A 25,359-nucleotide genomic window follows, 5' to 3' on the forward strand; every position below is an offset into this window, starting at 1 on the left:
GGTCTTTCAGCCTCTCAACGAATTACACCACTGGCTTTTCTGGTTCACTGCTTGCAGCCTCCTTAGCCATGTGAGCCAATTCATGCACTAAATCTCATTTATCCATATCTGTGTCCATATCTATATCCTATTGGTTCTTCTTCCCTGAGGAGCCCTAACAAAATTCAACCTAGTAAATTTGAAGATTTACTTGGCTTTATGAAGGAATTTATGAATGGGGCAACATCTCATCCAGCAGGCACATGCCATAGGCAATGTTTAACATAAAAACATTCAAACCTGTAAAGATTTTTGTGAGTTTATTTGCGCCAAACTGTCGGCAATTGCTGGGAAGCAGAATCTCCACGGATTGGGATAATGCTCCAGAGCATGGTGGTTTTTCACCTATTTTTGTACATTGCAATCAAAGGAGGGGACATGGGAGGGTTACAAGAAATCCACTGGTGATGAATTAGGGAGCGGAAGAAAGCAAAGTGAGGAAACCTCTGGGATTGGGTAAAAAGTAAAAGATAGACACATACTTAGGTGGGTACAGGATTGTCAACAGTCATCAATTAACATGATAAAAATAACTATGAAGGAGTTTATGGTATCTGCCCTGGCACCCAGGCACATCGGGTTGTGCCTGGAGGGGTCCAGAAAAAGGGAAGTTACAAGTTGCCCAGGTATTTCAAGGATATGTTACCAGAGATACAAAAAGACAGCCAAAACCAGTTTGACTCAGTGGATAGAGCATTGGTCTGCGGACTGAAGGGTCCTGGGTTCAATTCCCGTCAAGGGCATGTACGTTGGTTGTGGGCGCATCCCCAGTGGGGGGGTGCAGGAGGCAGCTGATCAATGATTCTCTCTCATCGATGTTCCTAACTCTCTACTTCTCTCTCCCTTCATCTTTGTAAAAAATCAAAAAAATATATTTTAAAAAAAAAAGACAGGCTCAGTTAAGGTAAAGGCTGGCCTTGTCAGTGAAGATACCAGCCATGGAGGTGACCACCCACCATCACTGCTTTTAGTTAAAGTTTCATGTCAGACCATCGTTTTGATGACTTCAGGTGTCTTGAGTTTGCGAGACGGCCGTGCAGGCCTCCCCTGCGCCTGTCAGGTCAGCATGTGGCCCCTCTCATCCATAGAACTCTGCAGGCTTGTACAAAATGGAAAGTGTTTTATAGGTAAAAGGGTAGGGCAAGAGAGCTCTCAACAAAAGAAAAGACTATTTTTTAGATCGAGGCCTGGGTTTGGGGGAGAGATAGGGAACAGCGAGGCTTTTTATCATGCAGTTGCCTCTTTCTAAGGGGGAGGCGGGAGGGGAATGAGCCTACAGGACCGATTGCTTTACCGGTGCCCGACCAGAAAATTCCACATTGGTTGGTTAAGATTCAATTTCCGGAAGAGGCTGAGACTACAGTCAGATCAGGCATTAAATCTAGGGTTGGTATCATGGGATTTTAGCACAAGCGATGCCTTTCGGGCCTACAGTGTTCTCTGTACAGTGTGTCAGTGCAAGAAACATTCAAACTTGTAAGAATTTTTATGAGTTTATTTCATCCAAACTGATAATAATTGCTGAGAAGCAAAATCTCATCAGATTGAACAAATGCTCTAGAAAATGGCAGTTTCATCACTTATTTTATACATCAGAGAGAGGAAAGAGAGAAACATCAATTTGTTGTTCCACTTGATTGATTCATTGGTTAATCCTTGCAGGTGATTTGACCCGGGGTCAAACCCGAAACCTTGGCACGTCAGGACAACGCTCTAACCAACTGAGCTACCTGGCCAAGGCTTGTGTTTTACTTGGCAAGTTTAACCCATTTGCATTTATGCTGATTACCAATACATTTGGAATTGGTTCTTCCATCTTACTTAGTTATTTCTACACATTCCCGGTCGTTTTGCAATTTGTTAATGCATTTTTTTAATGGAATGGGGTGTTTCTGTTTTGCTTTCTTGTGTTTTGAGAATGGAGAGAATAAAATGGAATAAGCATAGCTAAGAGAGTCACTTAAAATGGAGGGAGTTGAGCCCAGCCGGTGTGACTCAGTTGGTTGAATGCTGTCCTGTGCACAAAAAGTTGCATTAGATTCCCTGTCAGGGCACACACCCAGGTTGCTGGTTCGATCCCCAGATGTGTGCCCAGCAGGAGAAGGCTGGCACGGAGCCATCTGGACGTCCTGAGGAAAGGAAAGGGTGCCCAAGCTCCTCTCTTTTCATCGGCAAGCAGGGAAGAACCCTGGGCCTTCCTAACCAAATCTTCACTAAGGCAACCGCAGGGCTAGGCACACGCAGACCCTGCACTGGCTCCCACTAACGGACACTGCCTACCACAGAGCGTCTGTCTTTCCCTCCTGATCAAGAGTCATCTCAAGAGTCTCAAAATTCTGATTATCAGGTATGATAGTGAAATTAATGCTTTGTTAGCCACACATTGGTCTTCTCCTACTATCAACATAAGCTTTGGTTATTGTTAAAAATAAAAATAAAAAAGAGTCTCAAAGAAATTCGATCGTTTCCACAGCCGGAGGTTCAGCAGCGACTCAACCTCAGCTTTTCTGTGTGTCCCTCCCAGTTGATGTCAGACAACCACGGGTGCATGTGTCCCTCGTCGTAACTTCTAGTGTCAAAGGAACCTTCACTTACTTCTCTGCCTGTGTGAGCCCCCCTCTCTCCCCCCAGTCAGAGCACTGTTTCAGGGCTAGTCTTCAACCAGTCTTCAATAGAACTCTCTTCTTAAGTTTACAGAGTCCGTTTTCTCTTCCTTGGCAGGATTCCAACAGACAGATGGTGTCCTGACAGCCAGGGCTGACCAAGGAAGCATTCGCAGCACTAGGAGGGTATCTCTGAGGGACCCACAAAAGCCCCTTTTAGAGAAACGGTCACTTAGGACGCCTGAGCCCACAGGGCAGAAGCAGACCTCAAGGGACTCGCCACAGGGGTCCTTCTTTCCCCCAACCCCTCCCAGGAGAGTTGGACAGCAGAGAGGTCAGGCTTGGGGCTTGCCACACCCCCAACCCAGAAGGTGGCCCCAACAGGAAAGAGCTGATTGGCCTGGTAGGGTCACCTGACCCAACAGCAGCCAATCAGTAGGCTGAACTAGAATGTGGCGAGCTGATTCTCTATCAAGAATCTAAACTAGGAGCACCTGACAGGCAGTGGCAGGGATAGAGCTGAGCTGATATGGGAAGAAGGGGCCAAAGTAAGGGATGTAGGATCAGAGACTTCGGGATGGTCCCAAACCCAAGGGTGAGGAAGCAGGAGTTCTGGGGTTGGGGGTGGGGAATGGGGGAGAGCAACAAGGCAGAGGAAAGATGTGAAGAGCAGAGGGGTAATAAGGCTGGTTTTAAGATTGGCAAGAGCATAGATTGAGTTTCTTTATGGCAAAGGTTTGGTTTGGTTTGGTTTGAACTCCAGGGAATATCTGCAGTCTCTGGCTGCTGAGACTAGAAGCCATCCTGCGTCTAGTTCCAGGCCAAGGTCCTGACCATCCCGTGGTTCCTGTTCTTGTATATCAACAAGGTGCGGTCCAGTGTGTCTGTCCTCAGCTACCATTCCTTGAGGAGTTGGACTGTGTCCTGTAGGGTAAAGAACGCAGCCACAAAGAGAAAGTGAAAGGACATCCCCAAAGGGCCTGGCCACAAACTGGCGTCACCAGAACCAGAGCCCAGCGGCGCCCTCAATGGACTGCACACCAGGCCGTTCTGGCTGCATTTTCCCCAATAAAATCCTCCGTCATTGTGCTTTATTTAATTCTGTGAAAATACGCCTTGTTAGAAAAACAGAAGGAAATCCCTAAACCAAACCTCAAAACCTCTAGCCAAACAAGATCCCGTTACGTTAGTAAAGTAATGGCTGGCAGGACAGTCCCTTCCACTTATTGCTTCTGTCGCTTGTTTCTTGAGATCACGGCTCCAATGAGGCCCACGGCTGCCAAGCCCACTCCTGCGATGCCCGCCGCCATGATGGCATCTCTGACCTGCAAGAGAGAGGAGGCAGGTCAGACGCTGCGCCGGGACTCTGAGTTCAGGCTGTGCAGTCAACAGCAATGTTCAGCTCCGAGGGCCTCGCATGCCCCTCGGTTTCCATAACAAACTCAGAAGTCAACAAATATTGGCAAGGGAACGGGGTGGAGAGGGTTGGATGGGGAAAGCTTCGGCGGATGGAGCCAGCTGGCCAGGGATAGAGCCAGCTGGCCAGGGACGGACTTGGACTCGAAGAGGGAAACTCGATTTGCCCTGCGGGCATTTAAAGCACATGAATCGCAGAGGGTGGCTGTGGAGAGGACAGGGAGATGGAGGCAGGATGGCAGCGGTCCTGGCTGGCCAGCGGGGAGCCCTGGAAGCTAGTGTGAAGTCCAGGAGGAATTGCTACTGCATCATCAATCAACTCTGACCCCCATGAGGGCCAGGACCTCACATGTCTTGTTCATTGCCATAGCTCCAGGGCCCGGCCAGGGGCCCAACCAGGCGCAAGCGACACCAGCTCCTGTGATCACGTAAACGGGGAGCAAGCTCCCTCCTCAGCAACTGTTCCCAATGGAGGCACACGGCCCCCGTCAGCAGAGCGGGACTTTTTCCCACTGAAGGCTTGAAAGCGTGTCTTGAGCACAAATCGAGAAATCTCACCCCAAAACCAAGCCAGGCACTGAAGCAGAATCAAGAACATTAAAGGAAGTTAATTCACTAATTAATTCACTTAAAGAAGAACGGCAGCCGGGACTGGTTTGGCTCAATGGACAGAGTGTAGGCTTGGGGACTGAAGGGTCCCGGGTTCAATTCCGGTCAAGGGCATGTACCTTGGTTGCGAGCATATCCCCAGCGGGGGGGGGGGGGGGGGGGGGGGGGGAAGGAGGGGGTGTGCAAGAGGCAGCTGATCGATGACTCTCTCTCATCAATGTTTTTAACTCTCTATCTCTCTCCCTTCCTCTCTGTACAAAATCAATAAAATATATTAAGAAGAAGAAGAAGAAGAAGAAGAAGAAGGAAGAGGAGGAGGAGGAGGAGGAGGAGGAGGAGGAGGGGGAGGAGGAGGAGGAGGGGGAGGAGGAGAAGGACAAAGGAAAAGATTCTTAATCGTTGTATGCCAAGAAGTCCAATGAAGACAGTGTATCAAGAATGCCAGGAATAAGAAGGACGAAAATATGGACTTGATACCCTGGACCCACCCACATGCTTACATGACATGGTCACCACTGCCCTTGCTACCTAACCACGGAGCTTGCCTGGATTGTATGTGTGTGGCTGCTACAGCCCCCTGGTGGCCAGTGCAGAAAAGAATTTGGAGGTCCTCTGTGGATATATACACTGAGTGGCCAGATGATGATGATCTCTGAACGCATAATCATCTGGCCACTCAGTGTATATCCGATAGAATAAAAGGCTAATGTGCAAATTGTCCCCTGGACCAGGAGTTTGACCAGCAGGCAGGCCAGCCAACCACCATGTTCTCTCCCCCTGGCCAGGCTGGCCGGATCCCACCCATGCATGAGTATATGCACTGGGCCTCTAATACACACACACACACACACACACACACACACACACACTGAGTGGTCATATTAATATGCGTTCAGAGATCATAATAATCTGGCCACTCAGTGTATATGCCCAATGTGTCCAGCTGTGTGAGACGCCAGGAGATACACCTGTATAACTAAGGTGACAAGGCACCCTTCACTGATGTTCTCAGCAGCCAGAAAACACGGTGACAGGAAGCTACCGACCTGCGGTTGGCCTGCTGCTCAGCCTTTAAACTTTCCCCTAAAAGGCCATGAGGCGCGGCTCTGTGGCCGCCCTGGCTCTGCAGGTGGGCTCGCCAGGAAGTCGGTGTAAAACCACTGCGCCCCGTGTTTTCCTGGCTCAGCTCTGTGTCAGGCGGGAGACGTGGTTGGCGGGTGGTGGAGGAGGCCCTGGTGCCCCAGTTCCCTATAGAGAAGAGATGCTGATGCCGCTGGATCCTATAAAGGATGCTTTGTCCCGGAAACAACAGCAACCCATTGTCGGCAGTCACGCTGTGTGCAGAGAGTGGTGAAACCCAGGAAAGTGCCCTCTGGTTAGACCTGGGAGTGCGAATGTCACAGGAAAACCGTCCTGAGCGTCGGCGCCACTGCAGGTGCCACGGATGGCTCTCTGGGGCGAGGCTGTGGGTCCAGCCCAGCCTCCATGCTGAAACCACCGGGGTTCTAACACAGACATGGCTGCACGGTGTGCATCACAGGCCTTAACCAGAATGCTACGAAGAGGAGACGCTAAGAAATCAACTTTTTTTTTTTTTAAGTGGACAAACTGAAATACTGTCAGACTACAGAAAATTCGCTGTCTATGTTACTACACAGCTTCTCTCCACTGAGCGCCAGAATTCTTTCTGGGAAAAAGAAAATTCTAAGGTGCTTTCTGCAAATCTAGTAATGTTCTGGGTGGATAAAGGAACAGTGTTATTCTCATAGCAATTGGGTTTTGACCATACTAGATTACGAAATAAAAATGGGTATAAAGTATTTGTATAGAAATCTAACTTTAATAATTACAATAATAAATAATAATTTCTTGCAACTTATCCAGATTTATGTAATGTGTGTATTATCATTGGCCACGTCTTCAATTTCTCTTTATCCTAACACTTTATCTAACGAAGAGTAGACTTCACTATGAGTGTGGCTCCTAGTTGCTTTTTGAAGTCCTATCCGCAGGCCAGAAGGGATGGGCAAAAAATGTTCATAAAGAATGAAAAGCGAGAGGTCGGCTCTGCATCCAAGATGGCTGCGCGCAGGTGAACACCTAGCCGCAGCCGCACACAACAATTTCAATAAAATACAACTAAAATATAAAACGGACATTGCCCAGAACTACAGGAAGGTTGACTGACTGGAAATTCTATAGCGAGAAGCAAGGACAAAACCAGAAGGAGGCGTGGAGGAGCTGGAAAAGCCCAAGGTACGGAGACGCGGCGCGCGGAGAGGACGGAGCCAGAGAGGAGGGGGAGACGGAGTGCCTGGTGGGCGTTCCCTAGCGGAAAGGAGATAAAACTCCGACTGTGCTGGGCCCCTGACTGCTCTGAACCCCCGTTCCCCAGACCCCGGGGACCCAGGCTCAGCCATAGGGAGCTGGGCTGTAAGGCGGACCCGGGGAAGCCGCGGCGAAAGGAGGTCCCGGCGGCGTACACTGCGCGCAGAGAAGGGACGGTCGGCTGTGCCGCGGGATTGCCCTGGCCGGAAGGAGACTGGGGCTCCAGACTGCTCTGAACGCCACCTCCAACCCCACTTCCAAATGAACTGAACCCCAATACCGGGCTCATTGGGGGAAAACCTAGACTGTTTGGCAGCAGGCGAAAATCGAGGCCACCTTTCTCTCAGAGGCGCCGGCAGCGAGCACTGAAGGACCCGCATAGGGCGGGGCTGACGGAAGCCAAAGCTGCAGGCTCCACCCTGAAACCTCGCCCCATCTGTAACTGCGAAATGCGACAACAAAATAAATCACAAACAAAAGAAATGGAGGACAAAAAGCGTCTGGATATAGAGTTCAAATCTACGCTTATAAGGTTTTTCAAGAATTTCCTAGAAAAGATGGATAAGACCTATGAGGATATGAAAAGAGACCATCAAGAAATGATAAGGGAACAACAAGAAATAAAGAATACATTGTCTGAAATAAAACATATTTTACAGAGTCCTAAAAACAAAAGGGAAGATCGCAAGAATCAAGTCAAAGATTTGGAACATAAAGAGCCAGAAGACACTCCTTCACAGAAGCTAGAAGGCAAGAGAATCCAGAAAATTGAAAATAATGTAAGAAACCTCTGGGACAACTTCAAGCGAACCAACATCAGAATTATGGGGGTTCCAGAAGATGAGAGAGAGCAAGATATCGAAAACATACTGAAAGAAATAGTGACAGAAAACTTCCCCCACCTGGCGAAAGAATTAGACTTACAAGTCCAGGAAGCGCACAGAACTCCAAACAAAAGGAATCCAAAGAGGAACACACCAAGACACCTCATAATTAAAATTCCAAGAGCAAAAGACAAAGAGAGAATATTAAAAGAAGCAAGAGCAAAGAAGGTAGTTACATATAAAGGAGCACCTATACGATTGTCAGCTGACTTCTCAACAGAAACCATGCAGGCCAGAAGGGAATGGCAAGAAATATTCAAGGTGATGAATAGTAAGAACCTACAGCCAAAGATAATCTATCCAGCAAAGCTATCACTCAGAATTGAAGGTCAGATAAAGAGCTTCACTAATAAAAAAAAGCTAAAGGAGTTCATCACCACCAAACCAGAATTATATGAATTGCTGAAGGGGGTTCTTTCAGAAGAGAAAGTAAACAAAGATAAAAAGTATGAACAACAAATACGTAACTATCAACAAGTGAATCTAAAAACCAAGGAAATTAAAAAAAAAATCTGATGAACAATAGTAACTGTTGAATATAATAGAATCAGAGGTATGGAAGGGGAGTGAACTGATGATTCTTGGGGAAAAGGGGAGAGGGGGGCGTGGGAAGAGACTGAACATAAACTGTGCACCTATGGATGAGGACAATGGGGGGTGGGGAAAGGACAGAGGGTGGGGTGGGAACCTGGTGGAGGAGAGCAATGGTGGGGAGGGGGGGAAGGAACATTTGTAATAATATGAACAATAAAAACTTATAAAAAAAAAAAAAAAAAGAATGAAAAGCAAGGCTTTACAACCAAGATTACTCTACCCAGAAAAGCTGTCATTTAGAATTGAAGGACATAAAGAGCTTCCCAGACAAGAAGTTAAAGGAATTCATCACCACCAAACCCTTATTGTGGTGCAATCTTAAAGAGTATTCTTTGAGAAGAAGAAAAAATATATTAAAATATGAACAATAATATGTCAATAAATACATGTCTATTAACAAGTGAATAATTATAATCAAGTGACCATTATAATCGGTCTATTGAACAACCAGTTGACTGGTCACTATTCACTATGACGCACACTGACCATCACAGGGTAGACACTCAATGCAGAAGCCACCCCCTGGCGGTCAGTGCACTTCCACAGCCAACCTCCCATGAACAGCCATCCTCCCATGGTCCCGCCCCCCATCCATCTAGCCTGATTGGCCCCAATCGGCCCCAATTGCCAGCCAGGCCAAGGGACCCCACCCATGCACAAATTTGTGCACTGGGCCTCTAGTATAAAATAAATGAAGAAGCAGAACAGAAACAGACTCATAGATACAGAAAATATTTTGACGGTTGCTAGATAAGAGGGACTCAGGGGATAGATTAAAAAAGTGAAGGAATTAAGAAGTACAAATTGGCTCTAACTGGTTTTGCTCAGTGGATAGAGTGTCAGGACTGAAGGGTCTCAGATTCTATTCTGTTTGGAGGAATATGTCGATCAATCATTAATGTTTCTATTTCTCTCCTTCCCTTACCCTTCCTCTCTGAAATCAATAAAAAAAAATATTTAAAAATTAAAAAAAATAAAGCACAAACCACATTTTAGTCTAAATCCATTATTTCCCTTTCTTTAAAATATATATATATGATAGATATATATAGATATATATAGAGATAGATAGATAGATAGATAGATAGATAGATGACATTTCCAACATCCACTAAACCACCGTGCTCATGAGAGGGGAGGCATGTGGAAGTTGCCTTTAGGTGGCTCACATCATGTATTAGGACCGTTACTCACCAGGCCAGTAGTTCTCAGCTGGGGACCGGTTTGCCTTGCCCTCTGGGGGAAATGTGGCAACAGCCCAGACATTTTGTTTCTCACACCTGGCGGTGAGGAAGTGCTACTGACACCTGGTGTGCAGAGGCCACGGGTGCTGCTAACCACCTTGCCATGCACAGAGCAAGTCGTGACCATGAATTGTCTTCATTGTCAATAACCCAAAATGTCAGTAGTACTGAGGCTGATAAACCCTCATTTTTAGGCCAAGAAATGAAAGGGGGGTCTTTGGGAACAGTATAGATGGCACTTCTGCTTTGTAATATATTCTGGTTTCATTTTTTTTGTGTGTGTGAGGGGGTCCAGTAGAATTGTTTATGCTATTTTATTGTTGCTGTAGTCATTGTTTTTACCTTTCCATAGATTATTAGTCTATTAATAATCAATAGAAAATAATGAACAATGAGACGACTAGGAGGTAGTTTATAAATCTACCCAATCTTCCTAATGCAGCACCCTGAATGTATAGAGTATCTTATTGCTTTCAAGTTTCCATAGTGACTTTTACTTCAAGTTTATTGCTGCACAGGAGCATGGGAATTTACCTGAAGTAAAAGCCACCTGGGGATGCGGACCTCAATTGTTAGGCAGTATCACCAATAACAAAAACAGATTTATTTAGCGTAAGTTTCTCTTTTTATGTGATAGTGTCACTGCTACTTTTTAGAAAAACTTCTTTTATACCCAAATCTATCAATAAGTGTTAGTTTTCTACTTTTAAATAAATAAATAAATGGAGAACAGGACAGAGACAATAACAAAATCAGAGGAGCAGTCTGGGGGTCCAACACTGGAATAACTGGAGTTTCAGAATGAGAGAAGAGAAAATGGAGCATTTCCAGGAACTGAAGGAAAGGGTTTCCGGAGTGGAAGGAATCATCGAGTGCCCAGCACAATACATAAAAACAGATACTCCCAGGTATAGCGTCATGAAATTTCAGGGCACTGAGGGAAAAGAAAAGATTCTGTAGATTTTGGAAAGAAAAAGTAGATCACACACAAAGGATCCAAAATCTGAACCATTTCAGACTTCTCATCAACAAGAGCATTAGTTACTTGACAATGAAGCGATGCCTTCAAATTTGGGGGGGCGGGGGGGATATACTCCTCCACCCCATCCGGGCCCACCAGATGCCCAGCCCCTGTTCGGGGGGGGGGACGGTCTGGCTCCCGGGGCAGGGACGCAGGCTGAGCACGCACCTGGTCGCTGCGGGGGACCCCGTAGCGCAGCTCGTTCACGAAGTGCTCGCAGTTCTCGCTGGTCAGCTTGTAGAGCATCTCCTGCCCCACCAGCTCCTCCGCCCGCTGCACGATCTTGCTGGGTGGCAGCGGGGCGTACTTCTGGTCGTGTTTGTTGTTGACGTGGTACTTGTCTTTGCCGGCCACAAAGTACAGCAGCTCCTTCTTCACTATGGCCTTGTCGGTCAGGGCGGACATGAGGCTGGCCGCCCCTGCTCCCGCGATTTCACCTGTGGTTCCAAAGACGAGACTGAGCGAAGGCCCAGGGCTCACAGAGGCCCTCCTGCTGGGCACGCACACACGCGCGCCCACACACACACACATACACCCACACACACACCCGGTGCCCCCGCTTGGCAGACTCAGCACAGATATTTTAAATAAACGGTGATGGACAGGTTCCTTAAGGGCAGATGAGCAGGTGTGGAAAGGAAAAGAGGGGAGGGTCAGACACATGCTGTGTGGCTTTGGAGCAGGTGCTTGTGGTCCCTGGGCTCTGGTTTCCTCATCTGCAATCAGGAGCAGTGAAGGGCCATGATTCGTGGTGATTTTGTTTTAACCGAGAGAGGCTGGCCTTCCGCACCCTGTGCCGCCTCAGAGGCCCTCCAGTTAGGCAGACATGGGCCCTGCGAGCACCCAGGACATGGGCCCTCCAGGTTAGGCAGTCCTGGGCCCTGCCCGCACCCGTCTCCCTGGGCCGACGGAGTGTGAACCTTCTATGATCCTGTCGGGCCACACTTCCTTGGTGGACACAAAGCAGACCACGGCAGGAAGGCGGAGACCTGCACACGTAGTTCCTGCTCTTCTGGGAGCAAAGGGACCAAACCCCACAGCTGCTGCCTGCGAGGCGAGGCCAGGGCGGCCCAGTGGGCTCCCCGGCTCAGCCCTGGCTTGGGCTGAGGCGCTGGAAGGGGCAACATAGTGGCATTCGGAAGCCATTGCCCTGACCAACCGCCTTCTTGCAGCACTCGGGACCCATTGCCAGTCCGGGAACAAAGAGCATCCTGGGTCACCTTTGCCCACAGCTCCCCATCCCTCCCCCTCCCTCGCCCCCGCCCGGCCCCAGCACAGCGGGGGCCCTGGCGTCCTTACTTGGGGGGGCCAGGTGCACCACGTATCCATCCCCCACGTAGATGGCCCAGTGTCGGTAGAAGGGGCGGAAGATCTCAATCAGGTCTCCGGGGTTGGGCTCTGCCTGCGAACCCAAGAACAGGGCTGTTAGAGGCGGTGGGAGCGAGACCTTGGGATCCTGGGCAGAGGCGGGGTCCCGGCCCGATGCTGTCAGATCAGAAGCGTGTCCCGCAGAGGCTCCACAACCCGACTGGGGCCTGACCCTGACGGAGGACTGGTACGTGTGTGCATGTGTGTGTGTGTGTGCATATGTGTGTGTGCATACGTGTGTGTGCACGTGCATGTGTGCATGTGTGTGCGTGCATGTGTGTGCATGCGCGCATGCGTGTGTGTGAGTGTGTGTGCATGCGCAGGGGAAGGTGGAGAGGGGGCTGAAATCTCGCTTAGAGGCCCACCCTGTTCGGGGAGCACGAACAGAGGTTCAAGGTCACTCTCGTTCAGTATTGCCGAGGTGCCCGCACGGTGTGCTAAGTGCTGGGTGGGGACACGGGGACTGGGGCCGGAACCAGGGTGAGAGCCTCTCTGGCCCAAGCCAACCGAACTCTCTCTAAGGAGCCAGGAAGCCATCCCTTCAGGACTCACACGGCGCAGGGCAGGTTGGGGGTGCCCACATCCCACCCGAGCTCTTTGCCTCCTGAGAGATGCCATCAGAGCGGGAGGGCAGCACCAGGGGCCGTGAACGGACTCCTTAGCCAGTCGCATCCCCAATGCCTGAGAGGCAAGGTCCACGGCAGCCCACGTTCATTCATAGGAACCTAAAAACTGAACCCACACAAATGCACACATGGTACGGGGTGGGGGGCATTGGTAAATATTTTCACAGGAATTTTACAGACACTTCTCTTGGGCAGACATTATCTTTTACGTTTCCAAATACACACAAGCTTAAAACAGGATCCCACCCCAGAAACTTCACTTTAAGGAGAAGTAAAAGGAGGTGGACGTGCCCACGGAGCCCTGCGCACTGGTTAGAAGCAAGGGCTCGCTGTTCCCATGGCAACCAGGGCCCCCTTTTTAGGCGCAGCGCTGGGCGGAACGTGAGAAGGAGAGCCGCAACGCGATAGCACCTCCATCAATTAAAGATGCCCCGCGGCCCCGGAGCACACGGCTCAGGAGAGCCATCCTGAACCAGTAAGTCTCAAACAGCAGCAGCAGCAGCAGCAGGAAAAGGATGGCCCGGCGCCCAGAGCCCACAGGGACAGCCCGGTGCAGGCCACTGGGAAGACGGGCGAGGCGACCGAAGGAGCCACCGCCCTTCATCGCGGGCTGCCGTGGGCCGGCCGCCAGGAGCCCGGGCCTGGCTCTCCCTCGGGCGCTGAGAGCCCACGGGGGAAAGGGCGTCGTGACGGTCACGGCCAGGCCAGCGGCCCCCGGACCAAGGCCCCAGGAGACCGCTGTCGAGGCCGCCGCTCACGCTCCGTGGTCCCGGCCAGCTCCCTGCCTCTGCTCGCTTCTGGGGCAAGCGCAGGGCGGTCTCTATGCTCGTCTAGGGGCTGGAGGGACAGCAAGAGACGACCGTCCGGTGACACGTGACATTCACACGTCAAACTGCATGTGCCAGCGTCCACCCCCGCACCTGCACTGTCCCCGGTGCTCCCTACAGGGCAGAGCGGGTCACTGGGTGGGACCACGGGCCTGCAGGCCTGACTCCTCACACTCGGCCTTTACAGAAGGGTTGGGACGCCTGTCCTAAAGGGGTGGCCCTGCGGCCGGCCTCCCTCGGCGTGGGGACCCGTAGGAGGCGGGGGGAGCTGCCCCCTCAGGGCAGGGCTGGGGCCCGCGGGCAGCACCGGAACCGGGGCCCCTCACCCAGCCCAGGCGGGCACCGTGGCGAAGCTGAGCCTGCACCCACGGGATTGAGGACAAAAGCCTTTATCCTCCCCACAAACACAGCCACCAAGGGCTGAGCGCAGCCGTTTTTCTGAGCAAGCAGATTAAATAAAACACACCTTCTGGCCTCCAGTGCTGGCTTTGGGAAAACGATCTAACAGCCATTGACAAAAACCAACTGAGTTAGCTAGTCCACACCCATATGCACAGCCGCTAGAGAGAAGCAGGTGGATTTTCACGAGCAAACGTGGAAATAATCAAAAAAAGTATGCCGAGAAACATAATTATCTCCATTTTTGCTTAAAATACATGTTTCTACATTTATAAAGCAATATGTATTGTATAAAAAAAACACACACACACTGTTGTGGGGAGAGGGGTGGGACTTTAATATTTTATACTGTATGATTTAATTGGGTTTTTACCAAGATGAATTCCTTCCATAAGGAAAAATGTTTTAAGATGTTTAGATGGGCAAAAACCCCTTATGATGATGAACTTGCATTTTTTTTAGTGAAAAAGAAGGACATTATCTTGAAACCATCTCCCATCTGGAACTGCAACTCTGACCACGTTACTGCTGCTAAAAAACGAGTAATACTGCCCAGCATCGACCTATAAACCAGGAGGTCACGGGTTCGATTCCCTGCCAGTAAATATGCTAATACACTTCCATAAGCATGGGGGGAAAATACCAAAAGCAGACTGGCATGGCCAATTGGGAGAAAATTACAGAAAAACGGTTAATATCTTTAACAGATAAAGAGTTTTTATAAATCCATAAAATAAATTTCAAGCCCTAGCTGGTTTGGCTCAGTGGGTAGAGTGTCGGCCTGCGGACTGAAGGGTCCCAGGTTTGATTCCAGTCAAGGGCACGTGCCTGGGTTGTGGGCTGGATCCCTAGTAGGGGGCGTGCAGGAGGCACCCAACCCATGATTCTCTCTCATCATTGATGTTTCTGTTTCTCTCTCCCTCTCCCTTCCTCTCTGAAATAAATAAAAACATACGTTTTTAAATGTTAAAAAAGAAAACAATTCCAACACAAAAATAGAAAAAACTGGCCAAAGGGCATGATAAGTAATTTTAAAGGGAGCAATATATCACCATTAATAAAAGGCTACATATTCTATCTCACTACTAACAAAATAAATACAAATTAATAACTAGCTTGGAGGGAATTAAAACAGGAATACTAAATATAGGAAAAGGCGCAGGCAAACCCACTTTCATTCACTGCTGCTGGGATTATCAATCAAAGTACAACTTTTTTGATGCCGGGACCGGTTTGGCTCAATGGATGGAGCATCGGCTTGGGGACTGAAGGGTCCCAGGTTCGATTCCGGTCAAGGGCATGTACCTTGGTTGCGGGCATATCCCCAGTAGGGGGTGTGCAAGAGGCAGCTGATCGATGACTCTCTCTCATCGATGTTTCTAACTATCTCTCTCCCTTCCTCTCTGTACAAAATCAATAAAATATATTTAAAAAAAAAAAAAAAAAAGTACAATTTTTTTGAAAAGCAACTTGGCAATTTGCCTCACCAGCCTTAACAATATTAGTGGGATGTGCCGAAACCGGTTTGGCTCAATGGATAGAGCATCGGCTTGGGGACTGAGAGGTCCCGGGTTCGATTCCGGTCAAGGGCATGTACCTTGGTTGAGGGCACATCCCCAGTAGGGGGTGTGCAAGAGGCAGCTGATTGATGACTCTCTCTCATCGATGTTTCTAGCTCTCTAGCTCTCTCCCTTCCTCTCTGTACAAAATCAATAAAAATATATTTATAAAAAAATAAAAACAATATTAGTGGGATGTAAGGCAAAGAGGAGCTGCAATTCTGACCCAAGGCACTGGGCAGGCCCGAGAAGGAAGCGAAGGCACTTTTAGAGGGATTTTCAGTCCAAGGGCTGAAACACAGCCAAGGGGATGCCTTTCACCAGAGGCCACGAGGAATGTCCCAGTCCGCCGGCCTCGGCCCCAGTTAGCCCCTCCGCCCCGCGCCTGCCACTTGGGTTTCGTATAAGGTGACCAGATTTTTAACAATTTGTCCCGCAGTGTCTTTAAAAAGTCCTGTTTTTTGGAAAAGATTCTTTCCAATTCTTCCCAAAAATCGGGAGTTTTTTAAAACGCCGAGGGACGCGGGACAAATTGTTAAAAACCGGGACTGACCCACCCAAAGCGGGACGTCCGGTCACCTTAGTTTTATAGGGAAATTTTCCAGGCGAAGAGAAAGCGCAGCGCGGGCTGTCTCCGTGGAGGTGGAAGTAGTCTCAGAGACAGGACACTGGCGTGGAGACAGCACGTGGGCGTTTCTCTATTATCTTCAGCTGAGCTCGGGGCCACAGGCAGAGCCGCGCCCTGGGAACAGGCTTCGCCAAAAAGGGTGGAGTGTTGTCAGCACTGACATTTGCCCACTGTCTTTGACATGTAAATCCAATCACCAGGAATGCTCGGGCCTACTCAAGAATGCAAAGAAGCTCCTTTGATCCTAAGTTTTGGTGATACTTCCTGGCATTTGGGGGATCTAAATAAACACTCTGCGTGAGCTCAGGGTCCCTGTCCCCCCAGCAGAGAGGATGGCATCCCACCTGGCTCCCAGCTTTGCTTCTATCTTTCTATCTGGTCTCTTTCTTTTATTTCTTAATCCCTAGCACCTCCACTCAGGAACCAGGCCTGCTCCTTTTCTTTGCTGACGGGGAAAAGAGAGAAACACCCCAGAGGTCTCCCGAGGATCAAATGAGTTCAGACCTGTGACACACTCAGCAAGTACCGCCCGCCATGTAGGGCGCCTTCTAGAGGTGGCAGGGGGTTTTGTTTGTTTGATTTTGAGAGAGAAAGAGACACGGGCCGAAACCGGTTTGGCTCAATGGATAGAGCGTCGGCTTGGGGACTGAAGAGTCCCGGGTTCGATTCCGGTCAAGGGCATGTACCTTGGTTGCGGGCACATCCCCAGTAGGGGGAGTGCAAGAGGCAGCTGATCGATGACTCTCTCTCATCGATGTTTCTAACTCGCTATCTCTCTCCCTTCCTCTCTGTACAAAATCAATAAAATATATTTAAAAAAAAAAAGAGAGACACGGATTTGTTGATTCGCTCATTTATGCACTCGCTGGCTGATCCTCGTATGTGTCCTGCCTGGAGATCGAACCCAGAACCGTGGCGTGTCGGGAGGATGCTCTGACCCAGGGAGCTGCCCAGCCAGGCCACCGATGGCGGGTTTGCTGATTGGGAAGGTCGAGGGCCGTTCCGGGACTAGAACGCTCTGGGTTTTTTTCTACGCCTGGAATACCATATTTTCCGGCGTATAAGACAACTTTTGAAACAAAAAAAAAAGTCAACCAAAAATCAGGGGCAAAAGACCAAAATTGCACAAAAATTACCTGCAGATCTTGACGGCAAAGTAAGTCTTTTCTTTGAAGAGAGGGGTAGTCTTATACAGCGAATATAGGCCTAAACCTATGTTTTCACTGTAAAATTAGGGGGTAGTCCTATATGCCGGAAAATACGGTATTTCATCACAAAACCCAAGTGGCAGGCGCGGGCGGAGGGGCTAACTGGGGCCGAGGGCGGGTGGACAGTGAAAAGCCCTTGGAGACAGGCTGGATGTTGTGAAACCCAATCTGGGAGCAAGGTCCTCCCCCTGTGAGTGTGGAAACCCCAGCCTCACCCCCTGCATTTCTCACACTTGGGGCAAACGTCTGGAAGCTGGGAGTTTTCAAAACACAAGGGAAGCAGTCCCAGCTGGGTGCTGGGAAGGGACTGGCCAGCGGGGAGGGGGGTTTCCGTGCGCGTTCTAGGAAGAGAAAGAAGCCCTGAGGACTTGGCTGTCCGTCCGGCCAGCTGAGGTGCTTTCACAGCCCCTCTCTGCAATACTGCTGTGTGACCCCTGCGAGTCACTTCCCCTCTCTGAGCTTCCCTGGCAGAACGGGGCTATTAAGACCCAACAGGCAGGGCCTGCGTGTAAAGTAAATGAGATAGCAGGGGAAAGGTGTAGAACTACTCATGCCTGGGAGAGGGCCGAGACCTGTGCCCCGGGGTGGGTGCGGGAGCGTGAGGCGGAGGCCTGACTGCCCAGCCTCCCCGGCCTCAGGCCCAGAGAGGAGACGGAGGAGGGGTTGGGCGGACACAGTACCTCTGCCCTGGCCAGCTGCTGGGCAAGGGACAGTGTCGGTTCCAGCAGGCACCAGGCCCAGCCCAGCGGCCCAGAGGTCATGGCTATTCTGGGGAAAACTCCAGGCCCCAGGCCTGTTCTGTGTGTCCAACCCCACCCCACGTGAATGGGGCTGCCCCGACTCATCTGGGAACCACCTCCATCCCCAGCGCCGCTGGGCTTTCACACCGATCTGGGTCCGTACATCCTTACAGCGGTCCGTTCTCCAGGAACAGCTCAGAGATGGGAAGGGACTTGCCCCAGGCTTCAGAGCTCACCGAGAAGTAGTGCCAGGCCCAAGGCCAAGATCTTCCCCACCAAGCCACGCAATTCACACCACGGTCCCGTAATCCGATGCCAGCCCCGTGGCACACGTTGCCTCTGCATCTTTGTACTCTCGGCCTGACATCCTCCTGGCTGTTCCCTGGCAAACTCCCCCTCACCCCTCAAGGCAGGCTCAACGTCTGCAGCCTCTCTGCCTCCCGAAGCCCCAGCCCGCCGTCCAGTGACCCTGACTGTGGGCTGACCCATGGGAAGGAGTGACCACTCTCCATGCCCAGCCGGCCAGCCAGGCGGAGCGGCCAGCCTGGCACAAGGTTCCCAGCAGAGGCTTGCAGCCCTCCCAGCCGGGACCCCTGGGGGAGCGGAGGCGGGTGAGAACCCTGCAGGCCGGAAGCCTCACGCTCTCTGAGGAGGGTCCTCTTCTCCCTGCCCCTCAGGTAGCTCCGCAGAGACCTGCTAGATCAGGCAAACAGGGGGTCGGAGAGAAGCGAGTCCAGAAGGTCAGAGACCAGAGCAGGCCCGTCCATTGCCTCATGTTCTGGACTCAGTTTTACTTGGATATTCAGGTCCCCAGCTGCAGCTGCTCAACAAGACCCAGACTGAGGACAGAGGGTAGAGGAGGGGGAGCAGGGGGGTGGAGGAGGGGTGGAGGATGGGGAGCAGAGGGTGGAGGATGGGGAGCAGGGGGGTGGAGGAGGGGGAGCAGGGGGGTGGAGGAGGGAGAGCAGGGGGAGCAGGAGGGTGGAGGAGGGGGAGCAGGGGGTGGAGGAGGGGGAGCAGGGGGGTGGAGGAGAGGGAGCAGGAGGGTGGAGGAGGGGGAGCAGGGGGGTAGAGAAGGGGGAGCAGGGGATGGAGGAGGGGGAGCAGGGGGTGGAGGAGGGGGAGCAGGGGGAGCAGGAGGGTGGAGGAGGGGGAGCAGGGGGGTGGAGGAGAGGGAGCAGGAGGGTGGAGGAGGGGGAGCAGGGGGGTGGAGGAGGGGGAGCAGAGGGTAGAGGAGGGGGAGCAGGGGGTGGAGGGCAGAGGACAGAGGCTCCTGGCCCACTTACTCTGAGCACATTTGGAACACAGACAGGAGAGACACAGACACGCCAGCGCTGGCACGGACCGGGAGGCGTTCCGGGCTGGACAGAGGGCTTGGGGCGGCCGGGGCCCGGCGGTAGACAAACAGCCTTGCCATCCCAGCGCAGTCTGGGGAGCGGCTGTGCCAGCAGCTAACCTTTGTCAGGCCCTCAGAGCCGGGCGGTGACACAGCCAGAGTCCCTGGGCGCAAAGAGGAGCGAGTTGCCCGTGGAGGATTTACAATAATAAAGCACACCCAGAGTCAGTTTCCTGTTCATCACCTCCACGTGCTGACAATTTTAGACCATCAGCGATAAACTGCAACTCTCCCCAAAGCGGTTGTGTGGCTCTAAGTTTTTATCCCTGCAGATTTAAGCTGTATTTCTGAGATTTAATAATACATATGTGAGCCTCAGGCTAGCCTGTTTTTATTTCTTATTCTTTAAAAACCTTTGTCCTGGACGTGGAGGTTTAATCAGAGCACCCGGTTAGACAGCCCCAGCACATGCTCGGCTCACGTGTCTGTCCCAGACGTAATTTCCCAAACAGTCAGCAAGGTCCGAGCTCACTTTTGACAGGATTGGTGTCCCCGACATTCTCCCGTGCCTGCCCAGTGCCCCGAGAGACCCGGACAGAGTGTGTGAAAGCCTGCGTCATTCCCACCAAGGACTAGACTCGAGTTTGAAAGCAATGGGTTAAAGTGTCTCCATCACTCAGCCGTCTCCTCGGATTTTTGCAGGAAAAAAAAAAGACATGGGAGAATCTTGCCAAATAAAATAAAAACTTAGGCAACACCCGGAAGGGGTCCAGTGGATAAGGCCATGGGGCCCTGTGAATGAGGATGGGGGTCCCCAGTGGCCGCAAAAGCCCCATCTCCCCGTGGTCCAGACTGGATGCCAGCAAGGTCTCTTGTCCTCAAGGAAGGGCTTTCCGTGTGAATGGGGCAGAAAGCTGGCCCTCAAGGCCCAGCGACCAGTAAGTACCCTGTTTCCCCGAAAATAAGACATCCTCCGAAAATAAGACCTACTTACAGGTTTCCTTCTGAGTGAAATATAAGACATCCCCTGAAAATAAGCCCCCCCCCTAGGCTACACATGAGAGTTTTGGTCCACTGATTCTGAAAGAAATGGAGTCACAAGAAATTCACCAGGAAATTCAGGAATTGGATTGTTATGATGATGTTCCAGAACAGGGGTCTTCAAACTACGGCCCGCGGGCCACATGCGGCCCGCAGAGGAGTCTGATCCGGCCCGCCAGGTTTTTTGGGCAGTGAGCGCAGCCGAGGTGTTACAGTAGGAATTAGTAGTTCATATAGTCCGGCCCTCCAGCTCTCTGAGGGACCGTGATCTGGCCCCCACTTTAAAAAGTTTGAGGACCCCTGTTCCAGAAGAAGATGATATGATTGTCACTGAATAAATGAGTAAATTCTTAAAAAAAATAAAATAAAATAAAAACTTAGGATGATTTTTCTGGTGAAGATGTTTTAGTAAAAAACGTTTCAAACATGGAGGTATTGAAGAGCCACCAGAATTGAATTTTCAGAAGATGTAGTCAGTATTGCAATTTCTGGAGTGTATTATAAAATGGGGTTTTTAGGGAATCTCTGACCAACTTGTCCTAATGTTTATGGCCTTTTCTATTTGAATATCTGTTGTTTCATATTCAAGGAGCTTTTGAAATTAAAATTAAAAGTGTTCTTCAATCAACTGTGAGCAATGATGAGCTGGCAAATCTAACTCTCCTGAATTCTGAACATTAATAAGCAAAGAATCATTTTTAAAATTTCTTTAAGAAGAGCAGCGCTGACAAAGTCATGGACAACTTTTCAGAAGTTAAAGTTCCAAAATAGAAACTGTAATGTCAGTGCCTTCCTGTGACCAACCTGTATGTAAGAATAACTTTTTTTCAAAAATGCCTTCAAGCAATTAGAACCTATTAATTAATCCATTACTTTTTCCTGTTTTTTCTCTCTATAACATTTACTTTTCACTTTTTTATTTTTTCACTGGCATGAGTTCATATACAAAGCTCAATAAAAGAAAAGTTTTACTGTTCCTTCTTATCATTCATTATTATTGCTGAAAACAATGTCAGATGAAGGAGAGGGATATTTAAAAATGACCACTCCAGGCATCAAGTATGCCAGGTGCCCCCGATGCCAGCCAGGCACTTGTGCGCTGTTTAATAATAAAAAATCATGATCGCAATAGAGAGTTGCGGTTGAGCACTTCACGTGTGTGCAAAGCTCTGTACTGAGCACTTCCTCCCTCTTAAGTCCTAAGATCTGAAACTTGACCCCAGTTCCCGGCAGGTGCGGGGGAGCAGGTAGGGGGGGTGGGGGGGTCTGCCCCCAGGCTGCCCGGGGGCCCCCTCTGCAGCCGGAAGCGCCAGGTGCGAAGGAAGCACTTGCTGAGCCCCTTTCTGACCCTGAGCCGCGTCACGCGTTAGAGAAGTGCAAGCCGGGCGGCCGCTGGCCTGGCGGCCACGGTCACGAGGCGGATCAGCTGAGCCCGGAAAAGGCCATCAGACCGGCGGCCCTGGGCCGCGTCCAGCCAGGAGCCGGGAGCCGGGAGCCGCGCAGGGTCCGGTGCGGATGCCGCCCTCTCCCTGCGGCCCCGCCTCCCGGGGGCAGGTTCACACCCTGAGACCCCGGCGGTGCCCCCCGCACCCGCCCAGGTGCCCGCACCCGCCCCGGTGCCCGCACCGGCCCCCGGAGCCCGCACCGGCCCCCGGAGCCCGCACCCGCCCCGGTGCCCGCACCCGCCCCGGAGCCCGCACCCGCCCCGGTGCCCGCACCGGCCCCCGGAGCCCGCACCCGCCCCGGACGCCCAGGTGAAACGGCCCCGCCCGGCCCGGCCCTGCCCCCCCACTCACGATGGGCGCCCGCATCCTCTCTCCGCGGCCCTCGGCGCGGGCTGGGTCTGCGTTGTCCGCGGTGGAAGCCTGGGGCGGGGGACAGGGGGTCACGGTGTCAGCCACGGCAGCGGCGCCCCACGATCCCGGGACCGCGCTCCGGAGAGGACACGGTGCAGTGGGTCCCTGACCCTCCGGGGACACCGGCTCCCCCCCCATAGGAGCCCCCGCCCGCCTCCTCCCTGCCCGCTGGGAGGCGACCCCCGATGGGCAGAGGGGTTCACCTGGGAGGCGGGGCGCGGCGGCGGGAGGCGCTGGGAGCAGCAGCTGCTCCCTAACTTGCCGGCCCCGCCGCACCGGCTTCTCCCGCCCCCACGGGACCCGAGAGCCGCCGCCCCAAACCCCCGGCTCCTCACCTTCCTAAGTCCGGGAGGAGCGCCCACCACCTCTCGGACGGACGGACGGACGTGGGAGGCTGCGCGGCCGGGGCCGCGGCGCAGGGCGGGTTTTAAGTCCTCGGTCCCGCCCAGCGTGAGCTCACCCGCCCGGCCCTGCCCTGGCCCCGCCCCTGTCCCTGCCCTGGCCCCGCCCCGGCTAATGGGCGCCGCGCTGGGCTCCGGCCCGGACCGGGACCGCCCGCCCCGCCTCCGGGCACCGGCCGCCCCACCTCTGGGACTGGCCGCTCCGGGCGCCTCTGGGCACCTGCCGCCCGGCCCCGCCTGCCCCGCCCGCTGGCTCCTCCGCCCGGAGGCGCCCACTGAGCCGCCTCCCCGCCTGTCCGCGCCCCTCTGCGCTCTGCGGGACCCGCTCTGCGCTCTGCGGGAGTCCGCGGTCAGGACAGAGTTGTTGTACATTCGATCCCCGTATACACATCACATGGATCTGAGCAACTTATCTCCTCCGCTAGAGCAGCTTATAGTTTAAACCTTTATTGAATTTTAAAGCATCGATCAGCCCGATCAGACCGGCAAACCTCAGAGGGAAGGTAGCGGAGGGTGGGGGTAAGGGAGAGAGATCAACCAAAGGACTTGTGTGCATGCATATAAGCCTAACCAACCGACACAGACACCAGGGGGGTGAGGGCATGAGTGGGGGGGATAATAGGGGAATAAGGACACATATGTAATACCTTAAACAATAAATTTTTTAGAAAGGTATTAGAAGACAAGGGTCTAGCAGAGAGAACATACTTTTAACTATTGGGTCTTAAGTCACCAGATACCCTGGCACACAGTAGCATCCCATGAATGAATGAACGAATGAACGAATGAATGAATTGAAGGACCAAACAGAAGTCCTTTCTCACAATGGGCTGACTCCACACGAATAGAACCAGCTCCTGTCCATCTCCAAGTGACCACATCACCCCCATCCCAGCCTGGGAACCAGGATGCCTGGGCCAAACCCGGCCCTGCCACTTGCCAGCTCTAGGACCCAGCACCCTCCCCTCTGAGCCTCAGCTGTTCACCTGTAACACGGAGCGATGATCCTGTAAGATAATAACAACGTGTAAGATAATACACAAACCTGCATTCCCCGAGGGAGGGCAACTGATGGAATGATGCTTATAAAGTGCCAGGCATGTGGCAAATCATGTTATTAACATGAGATGAGGCATATGCTCATCAGCTTTACATGTTATTCACCAGCTGCTGGGCAGGGAGAGTCACAGGCTAGTAAACACCAGGGCTTTCTGTGCGTTACCACTCCACCAGCCAAGTGCTGTGCGTGGAGGGAGGGAGCGGCTGTGAGGCGGTCCAGACCAGTTTGCAGAGGTTCGGTTGGGAGGAAAGCAGACTGCTTTCTGCCTCTCCTTACTCTCTGCCTCCAGAATTGCTCAAACGTCACATCCTTACCCCACCCCCACCCCGGCTTTCTTTTCTTTTCCTGTCCCTTTCCTGTGCCAAGAAAAACAAAAACGAAAAACATCGGAGGGGCAGGGACGCCAGGGTTCTAGATTGTTCCTTCCAAGCAGCTCTCCAAAGAAAAGCTCGGTAGGGAAGGCCCCGGCGATGCTGGCACCGCCAGCAGGACCATCCTCCACCCCACCCCGCACGGTGGGCACCGAACAGGTGGCCGGCCACGCCAGCTCCAGCTGGCACCTGCCTCCGGGCTTCTCGGCACCAGAGCTATGGGCCCTGCGGAGAGGCACCTGCTACTTCTGAGTTATTCGCAATCTCTCCCCCTTGTCTGCCTCCTGGGGAGGAGGGAGGCCCCTGCAAGATGGTTTTGCCGAGTCTCCGAGGAAGGACTCGCTGAGAAGTGGGAGGAAATGGCACAAGGCTGATACCGTGCGGGGATTTTTTTTTTCCACTTGTGAGCATTTAATGAACTTCCATGTGGCTTCAAGCTACCTCCTCCCCCCCCCCACCCCCCCCCGCATCCCAACACCCTGTCTTCTCAGTCTTCTGCTGACGAACTTGGCCTTCACCACCGACAGGAGCAGCTACCGTCTCGTCTCTGGCGGCATTTACCTGTCTGCTCGCTGCCCGTGGCGCACAGGGGGGCAGGGGGAGAAGTCTGGGTCCCTTTAAGTGGCCACGCCTCACCCCAACTCCCCCAAAGGAGCCTGGGCGTGTTGGTCAAAGCTGATCGTGGGATGATGCAAGTCACCAGCATCACCTTGGCCCCCGGGTGCTTGCCGACGTGGCCAGGGCCGTGGCTCTCGTGGCCCCGAAGTTTCCGGGTCTTCCTCTGTCTGGTTGGCATGCCCATGGCCGAGATGCCCCCTGTGGGGATTCTTTTTTTTTTTAATATATTTTATTGATTTTTTTACAGAGAGGAAGGGAGAGAGATAGAGAGCTAGAAAAGTCGATGAGAGAGAAACATCGACCAACTGCCTATTGCACACCCCCTACCGGGGATGTGCCCGCAACCAATGTACATGCCCCTGACCGGAATCGAACCCGGGACCTTTCAGTCCGCAGACCGACGCTCTATCCACTGAGCCAAACTGTGGGGATTCTGAGCAGGCAGGTGGGCGTGGAAGCGAGGCCAGGGCTGAGGAAAGGGGGTGGGGTGAGGGGCAGGCACAAAAGGAACAGAAGCAGGGGCTCGTTTGGTGATAACGTGAGGGTCTGTTGCTAACAGCAGCCCTCACAACGGGAGCTCCTT

The 25,359-nt window shown here is 52.2% G+C and overlaps 1 protein-coding gene across 1 annotated transcript; it reads right to left on the bottom strand.

Moving 5' to 3' along the window:
* Nucleotides 1-1,890: 1,890 nt before the first annotated feature.
* Nucleotides 1,891-22,808, bottom strand: PLAAT3 (phospholipase A and acyltransferase 3). Its single transcript, XM_084895972.1, has 5 exons — nucleotides 22,662-22,808; nucleotides 22,267-22,335; nucleotides 12,038-12,140; nucleotides 10,907-11,175; nucleotides 1,891-3,967 (listed from the first exon to the last, which is right to left on the bottom strand). Exons 2-5 carry the CDS (start codon nucleotides 22,279-22,281, stop codon nucleotides 3,866-3,868), a joined length of 489 nt encoding a protein of 162 aa, XP_084752098.1. The 5' UTR covers nucleotides 22,282-22,335; nucleotides 22,662-22,808; the 3' UTR covers nucleotides 1,891-3,865.
* Between the last annotated feature and the right edge of the window lie 2,551 nt (nucleotides 22,809-25,359).

Source organism: Pipistrellus hanaki (assembly GCF_964339955.1).
Source record: "Pipistrellus hanaki genome assembly, chromosome: 9".
Lineage (NCBI taxonomy): Eukaryota > Metazoa > Chordata > Mammalia > Chiroptera > Vespertilionidae > Pipistrellus > Pipistrellus hanaki.